This window comes from Bos indicus x Bos taurus, chromosome 3 (genome assembly GCF_003369695.1).
Source record: "Bos indicus x Bos taurus breed Angus x Brahman F1 hybrid chromosome 3, Bos_hybrid_MaternalHap_v2.0, whole genome shotgun sequence".
NCBI classification, from domain to species: domain Eukaryota; kingdom Metazoa; phylum Chordata; class Mammalia; order Artiodactyla; family Bovidae; genus Bos; species Bos indicus x Bos taurus.
Window position 1 is genome coordinate 95,909,509 of NC_040078.1, and position 16,870 is coordinate 95,926,378.

General features: G+C 38.4%; 1 protein-coding gene across 2 annotated transcripts in view; it reads left to right on the forward strand.

Moving 5' to 3' along the window:
- The window catches only part of FAF1 (Fas associated factor 1), a 499,974-nt gene that overhangs the window by 425,956 nt on the left and 57,148 nt on the right, over nt 1-16,870 (forward strand). For both annotated transcript variants that reach the window (XM_027537300.1, XM_027537301.1), the window contains exons 16-17: nt 9,477-9,557; nt 11,118-11,195. In XM_027537300.1, coding sequence (XP_027393101.1) covers nt 9,477-9,557; nt 11,118-11,195 — 159 coding nt within the window. The remainder of the gene's footprint in view (nt 1-9,476; nt 9,558-11,117; nt 11,196-16,870) is intronic.

Sequence of the window (16,870 nt, forward strand, 5' to 3'; positions counted from 1 at the left end):
TTTTAATAGTTTTTTGGTAGAATCCACAGTATTTTCCAGATCCCTAATCATTTTATCTGTAAGAGTTTTTCTTCTTCCTTTGCATTCTTGATGTATTTTATTTCTTTTTCTTGCCTTCGATTTGAAAATCAGTCATTGTGTTCAACATTGAATCATCTCAATGGATGCAGAAAAAGCATTAGACAAAAGTTAATCCATTCCCGATGGAAACTTTTAGTAAATATGAATAGATTAGAACATGATAAAGGGCATCTATTAAAAAACCTGTCAGCTAATGTTTTGCTTACTGGTGAAAGACTGAATATTTTCCTGTTAAGATTAGGAAAGAGGCAGGGATGCCTGTTCCTATCACTTCTACTCACCACCACCAAACTGGAGATTCTAGCCAATCTAATAAATGATAACTCACCCTTCCCCCCCACCTCCCCTCTAATATTTCTTTTCTCTGAATCTGCCTATTCTGAGTACCTTATGTAAGCGGAAACAAAATATTTGTCTTTTTGTGTCTGGCTTCTTAGTATAATGTCTTTTAAAGCTTATCTGTATTATAGTATGTATTAGAACTTTGTTCCTTTCTATGGCTGAATAATATTCCATTGTATATATACCACATTTTGTTTATTCATTTGTCCACTGATGAGTACTTGGGTTCTTTCCACCTTGTGGCTATTGTGAATAATGCTACTATGAATATGTATTTATTGACCATTTATATATCTTCTTTAGAGAAACATCTAATTCAAATCCTTGGCCTATTTTTGGATTGGATTGTTTGCTCTTTTTGTTGTTGTTGAGTTATAGGAGTTCTGTATGTTAAAATCTTACTAAGTATATGATTTGCAAATATTTTCTTACTTTCTGTAGATTGTCTTTCACTCTCTTTATAATGTCCTTTGATGTACAAAAGTTTTTAATTTTGATGAAATCTGACATATCTATAAAGGACAGAAATGCTTTGGACATAACAGAAGCAGAAGATATTAAGAAGAGGTGGCAAGAATACACAGAGGAACTGTACAAAAAAGATCTTCACAACCCAGATAATCACGATGGTGTGATCACTCACCTAGAGCCAGACATCCTGGAATGAGAAGTCAAGTGGGCCTTAGAAAGCATCACTACAAACAAAGCTAGTGGAGGTGATGGAATTCCAGTTGAGCTATTTCAAATCCTGAAAGATGATGCTGTGAAAGTGCTGCACTCAATATGCCAGCAAATTTAGAAAACTCAGCAGTGGCCACAGGACTGGAAAAGGTCAGTTTTCATTCCAATCCCAAAGAAAGGCAATGCCAAAGAATGCTCAAACTACCGGACAATTGCACTCATCTCACACGCTAGTAAAGTACTGCTCAAAATTCTCCAAGGTAGGCTTCAGCAATACGTGAACCGCGAACTTCCAGATGTTCAAGCTGGTTTTAGGAAAGGCAGCGGAACCAGAGATCAAATTGCCAACATCCGCTGGATCATGGAAAAAGCAAGAGAGTTCCAGAAAAACATCTATTTCTGCTTTATTGACTATGCCAAGGCTTTTGACTGTGTGGATCACAATCAACTGTGGAAAATTCTGAAAGAGATGGGAATACCAGACCACCTGACCTGCCTCTTGAGAAACCTATATGCAAGTCAGGAAGCAACAGTTAGAACTGGACATGTAACAACAGACTGGTTCCAAATAGGAAAAGGAGTACGTCAAGGCTGTATATTGTCACCCTGGTTATTTAACTTATATGCAGAGTACATCATGAGAAATGCTGGGCTGGAAGAAGCACAAGCTGGAATCAAGATTGCTGGGAGAAATATCAATAACCTCAGATATCTAGATGACACCACCCTTATGGCAGAAAGTGAAGAGGAACTAAAAAGCCTCTTGATGAAAGTGAAAGAGGAGAGTGAAAAAGTTGGCTTAAAGCTCAGCATTCAGAAAATAAAGATCATGGCATCTGGTCCCATCACTTCATGGCATGTAGATGGGGAAACAGTGTCAGACTTTATTTTTTGGGGCTCCAAAAAAATGGAGGTGATGACTGCAGCCATGAAATTAAAAGATGCTTACTCCTTGGAAGGAAAGTTTTGACCAACCTAGATAGCATATTGAAAAGCAGAGACATTACTTTGCCAACAAAGGTCCGTCTAGTCAAGGCTATGGTTTTTCCAGTGGTCATGTATGGATGTGAGAGTTGGACTGTGAAGAACACTGAAGAATTGATGCTTTTGAACTGTGGTGTTGGAGAAGACTTTTGAGAGTCCCTTGGACTGCAAGGAGATCCAACCAGTCCATCCTAAAGGAGATCGGTCCTGGGTGTTCATTAGAAGGACTGATGCTAAAGCTGAAACTCCATTACTTTGGCCACCTCATGCGAAGGGTTGACTCATTGGAAAAGACCCTGATGCTGGGAGGGATTGGGGGCAAGAGGAGAAGGGGACGACAGAGGATGAGATGGCTGGATGGCGTCACCAACTCAATGGACATGAGTTTGGGTAAACTCCGGGAGTTGGTGATGGACAAGGAGGCCTGGCGTGCTGCAATTCATGGGGTCACAGAGTCGGAAACAACTGAACGACTGAACTGAACTGAACTGACGTATCTATTTTTACTTTTTAATGCCTGAGCTTTGTGTCATACTAAAGGAATCATTGCCTAATCCAAAGCAATTAAAATTTTTACCTTTATTTTCTAAGAGTTTTATAATTTTTACTTCTTAATTTTAGATCTTTTATTCATTTTTAGTTGCTGTTTTTATATGTGGTGTAAAGTGGTAATTCAATCTCATTCTTTCCCATATGGAAATCCAGCTTCCCCAAACCATTTGTTGAGAAAACTCACCTGTCTCCATTGAATGGTCTTGGCATCCCTATATGAGAGTTTATTCCTGGGCTCTCTGTTCTATTGCATTGATTTAGACCAGATGGTTTTGGTTACTTTAACTTTGTAGTAAGTTTTGAAAGTGTGAGTTGTCAAAATTGTTCTCCTTTTTCTTTTCTTTCTTTCTTTCCTTTTTTTTTTTTTAAACTATTTAGAGTCTCTGAGTTTTCATGTGAATTTAGAATGGATTTTTTATTTCTGTAACAAATGCTGTTGAGATACACTCAGTTGTTCCTTATAGAGATTTAAATAGTAAAGGGACAATGTCTATTAAGTTACACATGAAATGCCCATTTTCAATTCTCCTCATTCCTTTGGGTAGATCCAGATTTCTGACTAGACTTATTTTCCTTCTCCTTAAAGGACTTCCTTTAACTTTTATTGTAGTACATATGATAGTAGTTAATTCAGCTTCTGTATATATTTGAAAAAGTCTTCATTTCACCTTCAATTTTTAAGATATTTTTACCGGGTATAGAATTCTAAGTTAACAAGTTTTGTTGTTGCTTTCTCTGAGTGCTTTAAAGATGTTTCTTCACTGTCTTCTCATTTACACTGTTTTAGATGAAAAGTCTGATCTCATCTTTATTTTTTTCTCTATATATATTGTCTTTTCTCTGATAGATTTTAAGAATTTTTGTTTTAATATTAGTTTTATGCAGTTTGGTTATGATGTGCCTTGGTGTAGCTTTCTTCATTTTTATTTTGTCTCATGTTCATTTATATTCTTGGATCTGTGGCTTTATAGTTATCAAATTCAAAAAATTTTGGCCATTATTTCTTAAAATAGTTTTTCTTACCCTATTCCCTGCACCTATTTCCACCCTCCAGTTACACTTTTGTTAGATTACCAAAAGTTATCCCATAGATAACTTTTCCAACTTGCTACCTTGCTTTGGTGCAAAATAAAATCTTCTGGTTCCAACTGGGCCTCTAGGTTACCAAGATGGATAATCTACCTGTCAGGTTCCATATTACCTCACTGTTTACAGTGCTGATATTTAATTTCCTCTTTGTTTCTGGTACTTAGGAATTCTCCTTTGTCCTTTCTTTCTCACATGCTAAGCAATACTTTTTAACATTTTTGCTATATTTTATCTACTATTTCTAAGTATTTATATTGAAAGAATTTCACACTATCTTGGTCTATATCTCCTCAGGGACAGACCAGGATCATTTCCTTATTATCAAAGACCTACTTACTAAGGTACATTTTGACCTGGGCATTCAGAGGAACAAATAAATACCATATGTATATATGTATGTGGGTATTAGTGTATACAGTTGGTTATTATTTGAAGCCAGCCTAATCACTATAGCTTGCTTCAATTTGAGAATATGAAATTTTGCATTCATTCTTGAGAATTAACTGATGATTACTAACTTTAAACAAGGAGGAGTAACAAGTTGCACTTAAATTCCATGTCTGGTTCATTTCCTCATTTAAGAATCATTTGATAGCTCATAAAATGTGTTCGTTGTTTTTGAAGTGAAGTGAAGTGGAATCGCTCAGTCGTATCCAACTCTTTGCGACCCCATGGACTGTAGCCCACCAGGCTCCTTGGTCCATGGGATTTTCCAGGCGTGAATACTGGAGTGGGTTGCCATTCCCTTCTCCAGGGGATCTTCCCGACCCAGAGATTGAACCCAGCTCTCCCGCATTGTAAGCAGACACTTTACTGTCTAATGGACATTATTTTTGATGAGTTGTAGAGACATCTAATTCAGTGGTCACTGTTTCAGAGATATAAAACTCTACTGAGCAACCCAGAGAGCCACAGTGGAAAAAAAGTCTAGGCTTTCAGAAGGAAAAGACTGGGTTTGAATTTGAATTCTAGCACTTCTTTGCAAGTAATTATACTACTCAGAAAAAATATGCTTATGTAAAAAAAATCACTAGTCTAAAGAATACTTAGAAGTTCAAGAACTTCAGATGTAAAACTGGTGAGCACTGATAATTCCACTCATTGATATACCAAATGTGTATCGAATGCTTGCTATGTATAAGATAGTAGCCTAGATGCTATAGAATATATAGAGTCCTTTCCCTTAGGGAGTTTACAGCTCAAGTAGGGAGTAGTGCAGAGAAGGCAATGGCAACCCACTCCAGTACTCTTGCCTTGAAAGTCCCATGGACGGACAAGCCTGGTGGGCTGTAGTCCAGGGGATCATGAAGAGTCGGACACGACTGAGCAACTTCACTTTCACTTTTCACTTTCATGCATCGGAGAAGGAAATGGCAACCCACTCCAGTGTTCCTGCCTGAAGAATCCCAGGGACGGGGGAGCCTGGTGGGCTGCCGTCTATGGGGTCACACAGAGTTGGACACGACTGAAGCGACTTAGCAGCAGCAGGAAGTAGTGAGACAGATACACAGATGAGTGTGGCACAAAGCAGCATGAGAGCAGTGACAAGTATGCTACAGGTGAAAGGCTCCAGTAGAGGTTACTGCTTAGTTCTGAGCAATCCAGCTTCTCATTTTCCTATAACAGGAAGTATTTTTATACTAAGTAGTCCAAGCCATAGATCAGGCAGCACCTGAAACCTGTTCCTAAACCGGATCATCCAGCTGTTCTACCTCCACCTAAGCAGCAGTGTATTTCTAATCACTTTGTCTGATGCATCCCCTGAGATTTAGCAAGGGGCACCTCTGCAAGGACAGTATTTGTAGGACACAGAAGTTCCAAGAGGCACAGGTTATGTAAACAAACTTATACATGAACTGTTAACCACAGTACCTGGAATTGTCCTAAAAGTTTGATCATAATATGGGCTTCCCAGGTGGTTCAGTGGTAAAGAATCTCCTTGCCAGTGCAAAAGATGCGGGTTCAATCTCTGATCTGGGAAGATTCCCTGGAGAAGGAAATGGCAACCCACTCCAGTATTCTTGCCTGAAAAAACCCCATGTAGAGAGGAGCCTGGGGTCCAAGGGATCATAAAGAGTCGGACACAGCTTAGCAACTGCACAACAGCAGCAACATAGAATAATGGGGGGAAAGGCTAAGCAACATTCTCTATAGCCCCAAATTGGGAATGACTGTGAGTAGGACAGTTGGAGAGGCAGGTATAAAATCTACAAGACAGGGGAAAAAATGGATGATAGTCAATCACAAGCAACTACCAAACATGCAAGAATCTATGACCATGATGGAATTTAGGAAAATTGACCCTGGGCCACATGCCTGAGCTGGTCCTTCTGTCTCCCTGTCTGATACTCAGGGACATCGTGAGTAAGGAAAGGAACATTGAATTACCAGGGGAGAGGAGAGGAGAATATTGCTAATCTGGATTCGAATCTGAGTTCTGCCACTACCTTAATGGTCATGTGTAAATTATTTATCCTTATGTGATTTCAGTTTCTTTATCTGTATACTGGTCTCTTGTATTTCTAAAAATATATGAAAAGCTGTTGGAATTTTGAGGGATACAGCCAATGGAACAAGATGTTTTCCAGGTGGTAAGAGTGACGTTATTTAAGAAACAAAAGGAAAATAATGCAAAATTTGAACACTGAACTTGTCACAGTAAATCAGTAGATACCCAAAATAATGATAAAGGTGGTCCATGTATAATTATCTATGTTTTCCTCTATTAAACTGTGTCCTGCTTCTGTATTCTGTATTCCTGCTTCACACTGCTAGTGTGATGCCTAAAGTAAAATTGGTGCTTAAAAAATATTTGTAAGAAAGAAAGAAGGGCAGAGAAATAGAAGGGAGAAGAGGGGAGAGGGAAGGAAGAAAGTTAGCTGGCTTAGGAAGTCCTGTCACAACAGGTGCCACATTTTATGCCATGGATCCCTGTATTTAATGACCTTTCATATCTGCAACAGTCTGTTTTAAAACAGAGCTGTTCACCTAGAATACTTCTATCCTAGACTGTATTTGTGCTCATAGAGCTTTTAGAAGATCCCTTTGTGGTGTGTACATAGTGTCGTAACAGGTCATTTCTAACCAGCTAGTCAATTTCATTGACTCAGATGGAGCTGCTTTGTGAATGAGCTGTATCATTTTCCTCCCTAATTTTTACAGTAGACAATAAATGTTTTATGCCTGGAAAGGCAGTTCATTTATTCAACAGATGCTTGTTAAATGCCTCCCAAAAGTTAGGCATTGTGCAAAACACTTATAGTATAACGGTATGTAATATGGACAAGGTCCCTGCCTTTATGGTGCTTACAGTTGTCATGGGGGACTCTCACATTAAATAAACAATCACATAACAATACAATTGTGATAAATGTTTTTAAAGGGAAAGTACAGGATGTTACAAGAGAAATCTAAACTAATTTGCGGATGGGATCAAAAGTATGTTACAGTTAAAATTTTAAGCATCTTAAATATTTCCCTATTTGAAATATTAAAAGAGAACTCCCATAGGTTGTTGATAATATTAGGGATATCTAAATTTGGAAAGATAGACTTGTTTAGAAAGGCACAGAATCCTTAAAAATTTGATTCTTCAACTTAATAAATGACTGAAAAGGGAGACACTGTTTACCCAAGAATACACAGCTTGCTAATAGCATGGCTGGAACTTGAACACAGGTCTACTAATCTTCTCATTACCTCTCTCGGTGAAAAAATAAGATATTATACGTCAAATATAGATCAGCCATGGCCAAAAGAGCTATTAAGTGTCCACTCTGTACAAGCTTGTATATTGGGGGAGGGAGGTGCTTACAAAGTTATGAGTTAGGCAAATGTAAATATAAACAGAAATATACAAAATATGTCTCATCAGTCTGGTTTTACCTGGTCATAGTAAAACTGTAGTATGTAGACCAAAGTGGGAAATACCCGTTGGAATCAATGAAGATATTTTTAAAGGAATATGCTTCTATTTCTTTAAAATGAAAATACTAATAGCTAAGTACTAAGTCTCCAAGTAGAAGTTTTTACAACCTAGTTTTATTCATGTGTAATAATATTACATGGCTTGTAAATTATCCTGATTACTTTGCAATCTAAGTGACTCTCAGGTTAAACATTGTTCCTGATATTTTATTGTAACATTAAATTTCCCTGGCATACTTCATCATAGATAGTATAGCAATTAACTTCAGGACGGCAGCATCTAATTCTTTATAATTTTTTATTTGAAAGACTAGGAATCAATGAAATGTTACTATTTATACCAGAGATTGTAGAGTTAATGGGATCATTGAAACCAAAAGGAGTATGAGACTTCAGGGAGAAGGCCAACCTTGAGTAGATATCACAGGGTGCACCTAAGACAGTGCTGAGCATATACTCAGCCTGAGTAAACATATATTGAATCAAGGAGACAAAAAGAAAGAATTAAGTTAAACCGTACCAAATATCCATTTTTATGGGTCAAAAGCCAGCAAATATTGATGACTTTATATGATTCAACCTATCCTGCAAAATAACCATAAAAGGAAGCTCTACTCTAATGTCAACCAATGTGGGTATTTATTAAATTTAAGTACACGTATTGATAAATATGTCCCTGCTGGCTCAGTCGGTGAAGAATCTACCTGCAATGCAGGAGACCTGGGTTTGATACCTGGGTTGGGAAGATCCCCTGGAGGAGGGCATGGCAACCCACTCCAGTATTCTTGCCTGGAGAATCCCTAAGGACAGGGGAGCCTGGTGGACTGCAGTTCATGAGGTCACAAAGAGTTGGACACGACTGAGTGAATAAGCACAGCACAGCACCTTGATATATTGGCTATACTCCAGAATTTAACAAATAAATTCTGGTAGTTGAATTAACTTAATTTCATATAACATCACAGTTTAAATGTAGGCAGATGGCATAATCACTTCTGACATTAAAAATATTCTAAAAGATCTTCAACTCAAATAACTTCTACATTATGTACACTTCATGAGTGTGAATGTTATGGGGAAATACTTTCTCTGATGGCTCAGATGGTAAAGAATCCACCTGCAGTGCAGAAGAGCTGGGTTTGATCCCTGGGTCAGGAAGATCCCTGGAGGAGGGCATGGCAACCCACTCCAGTATTCTTGCCTGGAGAATTCCATGGACAGAGAAGCCTGATAGGCTGCAGTTCAGGGGATCACAAAGAGTCGTACATGACTGAGCGACTAAGCACAGCACAGCACAACCAAGCTTTAGCGGTGACACTTCAGCCTCTTTCTGTGCTGACCAGGGGATTACTTCCTAGTCTTTTTCTGTCCCCCAACCCTTAGGCCCAGTTCTGACAGTCTCCAAGTTTATCTTAGAAAAATCAGGAGAAAAAGAGAAAGGAACTAATCACTGAAAATGAACTAAATGTCAAGTACTTTTCTAGATATTAATAGTTTATATAATATGGTATTGAATTCTCACAACAACCCTATGAGACAAATGTTGTTTCTTTTTTATAGTTGAGGAAACTAAGACCTAGAGAACCTAAATAACTTACCCAAGGTCACACAATTTGTAAGTGGTGGCACTCAGCTTCAAACTTTTTATTTTCACTGTATACTGTGCTGTGCACCTTATTACTTGTTTATGCTGTATACTTTATAAGTGCCTTGTTAATTATAATAAATTTATACAGGGATAAGACAAGGGGATTATTGTTTTTTTCTTTAAAAAACAGTAATGTGGTAAAATGCATTGAATATTTTCCTTTCTTAATAAGGATGAACGAGAAGCCAGAGAAAATGTGAAGAGAGAACAAGATGAGGCCTATCGCCTTTCACTTGAGGCTGACAGAGCAAAGGTAGGTTTGGTCAAGGGACTTCTGGGATAAAGACATCAGTCCTAAATAGTCTTTGATTATTTAAGTGCCAGTCCTTTAATCATCTTGATCCATGAGAGGTGGCTTTGCCTTGGAGAAAGCTGGATTCAGTTAACAGAAAGAATATAATTCTGCCTCTGGTTCTTAAAGCATGGTCCATTTTGACAAGATATAGCTTTTTCAAGAATCATGAGAAATGAAGATACAAATGGGCCTAGTATTTACTTCATTTGTTCTTTAATCAGCCTATGGTGAAATTTAGCAATGTTTTAAAAACTCTTCAGGTGATTTTAATGTGCAGTCAGGGTTGAGAACCACTGGGCTTATTTAGTGCTTTTGAGCACACACTTCCACAAGAGGAAAATAAATAAGCCACAGTTTCTTACCCTCGAAAGAAGGCTCACTGTGGTGGAGAGTAGATTAAGTTAAGAGCACAGATAGCTGGAACACTTGGGCAAGGATCGTAAATGTCATAAGGGAAGCCCTGAGTTCTGTAAGAGTTTAATGAACAGAATTTCCAGTGGAAAGCTTTTATGGACAGCCAAGAAGCGGGAATGTACTTGGAAGGGTTTCATAGAAGAGGCTGTTTATTCCAACCAGATAGAGAAAGAGAGATAAGAGAGGAAGTAATATATGCTAGCAGGAAGGGCAGAAAGCAGGGGTTCATGACAGAGGCTGACTTGATATTTGGGTACAGGAGAGGTTGGTGACTGTAGCCATGAAATGAAAAGACATGTGCTCCTTGGAAGAAAAGCTGTGACAAACCTAGACAGCGTATTAAAAAACAGAGACATTACTCTGCCAACAGAGATCCATCTAGTCAAAGCTATGGTTTTTCCAGTAGTCATGTCTGGATGTGAGAGTTGGACCATGAGGAAAGCTGAGTGCTGAAGAACTGATACTTTTGAACTGTGTTGCTGGAGAAGACTGTTGAGAGTCCTTTGGATTGCAAGGAGATCAAACCAGTCAATCCTAAAGGAAATCAGTGCTAAATATTCATTGGAAGAACTGATGCTGAAGCTCCAATACTTTGGCCACCTGATGCAAAGAACTGACTCATTAGAAAAGACCCTGATGCTGGGGAAGATTGAAGGCAGGAGGAGAAGGGGATGACAGAGGATGAGATGATTGGATGGCATCACCAATTTGATGGACATGAGTTTGAGCAAGCTCCAGGACTTGGTGATGGACAGGGAAGCCCGGCATGCTGCAGTCCGTGGGGTGGCAAAGAGTCTGACATGACCGACTGACTGAACTGAACTGAACTGAGGTAGCAGAAAAGACCAGAAAGGATGACCAGAGAAAGACTCTAAAGGATCTTGAATGCTGCAATACCCAGAGCACCTAAACACAAGTTTAATAGGAACCTAAACATGATCCAAGACCTATGCTTTGTTGTTGCTTTAATTTCCATCTTTGTTCCAGAGAGAAACATTTTCATTACTATAGTGTACCTCTGGGCCATGCTAAGAATGGATTTTTTCTTTTTTTAAGTAGACCAGTGTTTATTGAGTGTTGAATTCCATTCTTTTTTATCAACAGAGGGAAGCTCATGAGAGAGAGATGGCAGAACAGTTTCGTTTGGAACAGATTCGAAAAGAACAAGAAGAAGAACGTGAGGTAGGGCATAATTTTTAGAAAAGTTATTAAAATGCTACGTCTATTTCCATTGCATTTGCTACTAAGGATGTTAATATGTCTTATAACTTAATTCTTTCCACTTTTCCCAGACTCATTTTAGTATGGAAAACTAACCTTTTTTAAGAAGAATCATTCCTGATCTGTTATGTTTTTGAACTCTTAGAAAGCTTGACCTTGTACTAGATTCATGGTTTTCTATTCTTCTCAATTCCTCTCCCCTTTCCTGCCTGACAGATATTCCCATCCTTCCTGAATATTGTCTCACCCCACAAAGACTGTGTTTTCTCCCCTTTTCCCAGACTTCACTATACCCACCAGAGAAAGAGAATTACTCCTACAACGTCTTGCACTGGGCCCCTAATTATGAGAAATCCATTTAGCTTAGCTGATGTTTTTTTTCCCCCTTGAGTTCATGTCATGTCTATGATAACGTAGAGAATTTTTCATTCACTCATTTTGCAAATATTTTTTGCCTACTTAGTACATGTCTGAAATCTTTAGGAACAGGGCTATGGGTCCTCCCTTCCAGGAATTCATAGTCTTATAAAAATAAAATTACATAATATTTGTAAAAGGTATTCTAGTGATTTATCTGAAGTGCAATGGGAAAAAAAAGGAAGTGGTATCAAATGACTTCCTTGGATGGCTCGCAGAAAAGGACTTTTAGAACTTTTTGCTAGACATGAAATTAATGGCCAAATTCATTTATCAAAAGAGGAAGCAAGTGATGGAAAAGCCTGGAGGGCCCTAACTTGGGCTGAGGAAAACTCCATTAGTCTTCATTCTTTGTCAGAGGATGCTGCCTCATAACTTATTCAGCAGATTTTTAAAAATTGATATATAGTTGATTTTACAACATAGTGTTAGTTTCAGGTGTACAGAGAAATGATTCAGATACACACACACACACACACACACATTTTTTTTTCAAATTCTGTTCCATTATAGATAATTACAAGGTTTTGAATATAGTTCCCTATGATATACAATAAATTATTTTTGTTTATTTTTTATATAGTAGTGTGTTAATCCCACACTCCTATTTTATCCCTTTCCCCTTCTTTCCTTTTTGATAACCATAATATTGGTCTTTCTTAGTCTGACTTACTTCACAAGAGTATGGTAATCTCTTGGTCCATCCATGTTGCCACATATGGCAATATTTCATTCTTTTTTATGGCTGAGTAATATTCCATCGTGTATAGGTAGCACATCTTCTTTATCCATTGATCTGTTGATGGACACTTAGGTTGCTTCCATGTCTTGGCTTTTGTAAACAGGGCTGCTGTTTATACCTCAGTGTAAACACACTGAGGTGTATGTATCTTTTCAAACTAGAGCTTTTAATCCTTTCTGGATATATGCCCAGGGGTAGGATTGCTGGATCATGTGGTAGCTCTCCTTTTAGTTTTTAAAGAAACCTCCATATTGTTCTCCATAGTGAATACACCAATTTACATTTCCACCAACAGTGTAGGAGGGTTCCCTTGTCTCTACACCCTCTCCAGCATCAACAAATGATTTTTGAATAAGAATTATGCTTAGCACTGAAAGAGAAACAAAGCCTAGAAAGACATTTTCTGCCTGCAAGAAGAGATTACATGTTGTAGGGAAGTTGCAACATGTCTACAATTAACAGCAGATCAAGGAAAAAGGTGCTAAATAACATGAGAGAAATAAAAGCAAAATACTTATGAGTTTAGGGGCAAAGTGAAAATCTTTCACAGCTTTTGAAATCAGACAACACTATAGAAGAGGTGATATTTGAGGTAGGTCTTGAGAAATGCGTAAGATTTCACCGTTTGGAAATCAGAGTTTATTCATGTTCAAACACTTATTGAGTGCCTATCACATATGTGCAAGATACTATACCTGACAAACTCTAGTCTTTGTACATGCTGAAGACTCTCAATAATGGAAGGTAGAAATAACTTTGTTGAACATCTTCTGTGTCAAGTACTCTGCCAGCTGCTTTACCTGTGTTTACTTATTGACCATTAAAACAAGCTATAAGGTTAGAGATTTCTCTTCACATGTGAGAAAACTGAAGCTCATTGAGAAGTCACACATAGAAATGGGAACAGCTGAGATTCTCACTTAGGTCTTTATGACTGTGTACCAAGCTCATGCTCTTTTGCTTACTCCATTCCAGTACAAGGCCATTTTTCATTGTGTATGACCATAGGAATCATGTGTGTAGAGTTTCATAAAAGTTTGGATAAGAGATTTGTCACTATACTTTTAGGCTATTTCAAGAAATACAGTGTTTTTAAAAAGTATTTATTTATTTGGCTGCAAAGGGTCTTAATTCCAGCATCTTTAGTTGTGGCATGCAGGATCTAGTTTCCTTACCAGGGATTGAACCCAAGCCCCCTGCATTGAGGGCTTCACAGGTGGCACACTGGTAAAGAATCTGCCTGCCAGGTGGGAGACCTGGGTTCAAACCCTGGGTCCAGAAAATGCCCTGGAGTAGGAAATGGCAGCCCACTCCAGTATTCTTGCCTGGAAAATTCCATGGACAAAGGAGCCTGGCAGGCAACAGTCCGTGGAGTCGTGTCAGACACAACTGAGTGACTAAGCACACCCCTGCGTTGAAAATATGGAGTCTTAGCCACTGGACTACAAGGGAAGTCCCAAGAAATATAGTTTTAAAATATTAGAACTTTTACTTTTATGCTCTTTCACAAATGTGCTTGCTTTCTCTCTAATAGTATATTTTCAACATATATTTGCTAGATGCCAAGTGTACACAATTAACTGCCTGTTTTAGACCTAGAAAGTGGAAGTGAGTCACTCAGTCATGTCCGACTCTTTGCAACCCCATGGACTATGGAATTCTCTAGGCCAGAATACTAGAGTGGGTAGCTTTTCCCATCTCCAAGGGATCTTGAGCTTGGTAGCATATGTACTTTCTTCTGATGATTTACCTTATTTACCCTTCGCTAAAATTTTCTCTCTTTCCAATGTTGGTAAAGCTTGTCCTCTCATAGAAAACCCCATAAATATCCTTTAGCATACTTCAGTGGAAGTGTGTACCAGCTATAAACATGTGTAAGGACAGGACGCAGGGGGAGAAAGGATAAGTCATACTTTGCAGTTAGTCATTACTTGAACTTGTCCTTTGGTGTACTCCCAAAAACAACTTCAGGTAATGCTGAACTATCCTTTCCCTCAGAGAGCTGCATTAATGGCTTTTATAAATCCCACCACTGAGAAACTCTTTATCTTCTGCTTATCTTAGTTTGGACTTCCCTGGTGGCTCAGGGATAAAGTATCTGCCTCCAGCGCAGGAGACTCAGGAAACACGGATTCGATCCCTGGATCAGGAAGATAACCCCTGGAGGAGGAAATAGCAACCCACTCCAGTATTCTTGCCAGGAAAATCCTGTGGACAGAAGAGCATGATGGGCTACAGTCCATGGAGTTGCAAAGAGTCATAGACACAACTGAGCACGAGCACCTATCTCAATTTAATTCAGTGCTATCCAGACTCAGTTCCTATTTTTTCATGGAGCACCAGTTAACATATTTCAGCACACTAGTGTATAATAAATGTCTCTTTGGGAAAAGCTGGTATTTTGAAACCTCTGAAAAAACGGAGACCCAGGGAGATTATCCAGTTTGCTTATGGTCACTAAACTGGTTGGACACATAATCTGGACTAGAAACCGAGTCACCTGACTTTTCACAGTAACACTGCATCCCTTTCTAACCAGAAAACCTAAGCTATGTAATTGTAGAGAAACAAGAATGGTTTTATTATTTTCATTATCTCTAAGTATTACAACATTCTTTAGAAAAATGAAGTACTGAATAGTTAGATCACCTTGGTTACAGGAAAATTCCTTCAGAATTGGCTTTATTTTGCTATGGTAAGTCCTGAAGTAAAATCAGTAAAATCTAGGAATGCATTTGATCTGGTCCTTGGCCATGATAAGGTGAAAGTCTGTAAGACTATTCTGAAGGGGAAAAAAAAAGAAATGACAAGAAAAATTTGTGCTGTCTTCCTAATTTATATATCTACTTACTCTTTCCAAAATGAATTTCAAATAACTGACATAAATACATGCAATTTGATTCAAATGGATTAAAAGCAAAAGAAAAGATGAAGAAATCAAGACAAGGTAAATTAAGGAAGATAAAGCCAAAGATAAGATTAATATGTTGACAACAGATAATCCAGCAGAGACACCAAATGCATATGACTGAGTTCTGTACATTTGCCACAGAATTTGTTATTTGCTTCTCTTGGGCTAAAGGAAAATATGATTGTTTACAGGTGTTACTCTGTCTATAATATCAGATAAAAGCTGATGTTACAGTCCCTCAGAAGGTGCCTAGATTTTTCAAGCACAAAGACCATAGAGCAATGTTCCATATGGTTCCTGTTCGAGAGGAAAGTATGCAGTATGGTGAATACTGTTCTCAAGTATATCCAGTAGCTGTAATAGCAATAGCAAGTCATGTATAACAGCTTCTTACAACTTTCAACTTTAAAGTCATAAGACCAGAGCACAATTTAGTGAAAGCATCTCTGCAAAGGCTCAAACAATACAGTTTTCTGATAGTTCAGTTTAAAGAATGGATTTTATCATAATTAAAGAAATGTATGGGGCTTCCCTGGTGGCTCAGTGGTAAAGAAACTGCCTGCCTATTCAGGAGACATGGGTTCAATCCCTGATCTGGGAAGATTCCCCCATGCCGCAGAGCAGCTAAGCCCATGTGCCACAACTGTTGAGCCTGTGCTCTTGAGCCCAGGAGCCACAACTACTGAAGCCTGCGTGACTTAGAGCCCATGCTCTGCAACAAGAGAAGCCACTACAGTAAGAAGCCTGTGCACTGCAACTAGAAACTAGCCCCCATGTGCCACAGCTAAAGAAAGCCTGTGAGCAACAAAGGCCTAGCGCAGCCAAAAATTTTTTTAAAAATTTATTTTTAAAGAAATGTATGAACTACATATCCTTTAAGAAATCTTTCCTGAATATTGTTTTTTGTCACTGAGTTTGGAGTAAGTAGGGAAGGTTTCAACTAAGATTGTTGACTCCCAAGACTTTAATCAGTCAATATTCAGCAAATATTTGTTAATATTTTTGTGTGTACAGATCAATGAGTCTGGTACTGTGGGTACTATCTAGCAAGTGTGAGACAGCCTGTACCCTCAAGGAACTCACTGTTTAGTACAGGGGGGTAGATGAATACCAAATAACTATAGGAAAACATAATACACATGGTAAAAACCATTAGAATAGCAGGTTTGGAGGAAGATGACCTCTGACTAGGAAGGCAACGAGAAGACTTAACAGAGGAAGGAAGCTTTGGAGGACTGATAATACATTGGTGGTTAAAGATGAAGTAGAAGAGTATTTTGGATGGATTGAATAGATAGGTGACTGGACGAATGGCAAAAGGTATGGGCTGGAAAAAAGGGAGAAAAACATAGGACTTCCTCAGAACTGTAAATGGGCAAATTTGGAACACAGTCTCAATCACTAGAGCTAAGTGCTGAAAGGCCAGGTTTTGGGGAATCATGGGTAGGAAAGAATGGACCCAAAGCTATTCCCTTTTGCTGCTGGTTTCCTCAAACAGAAAATTCTAACACTATGTTTTTGCCTATCTACCCAGAGTTGGTTCCTTTCAATCTTTATGCCTCTTCA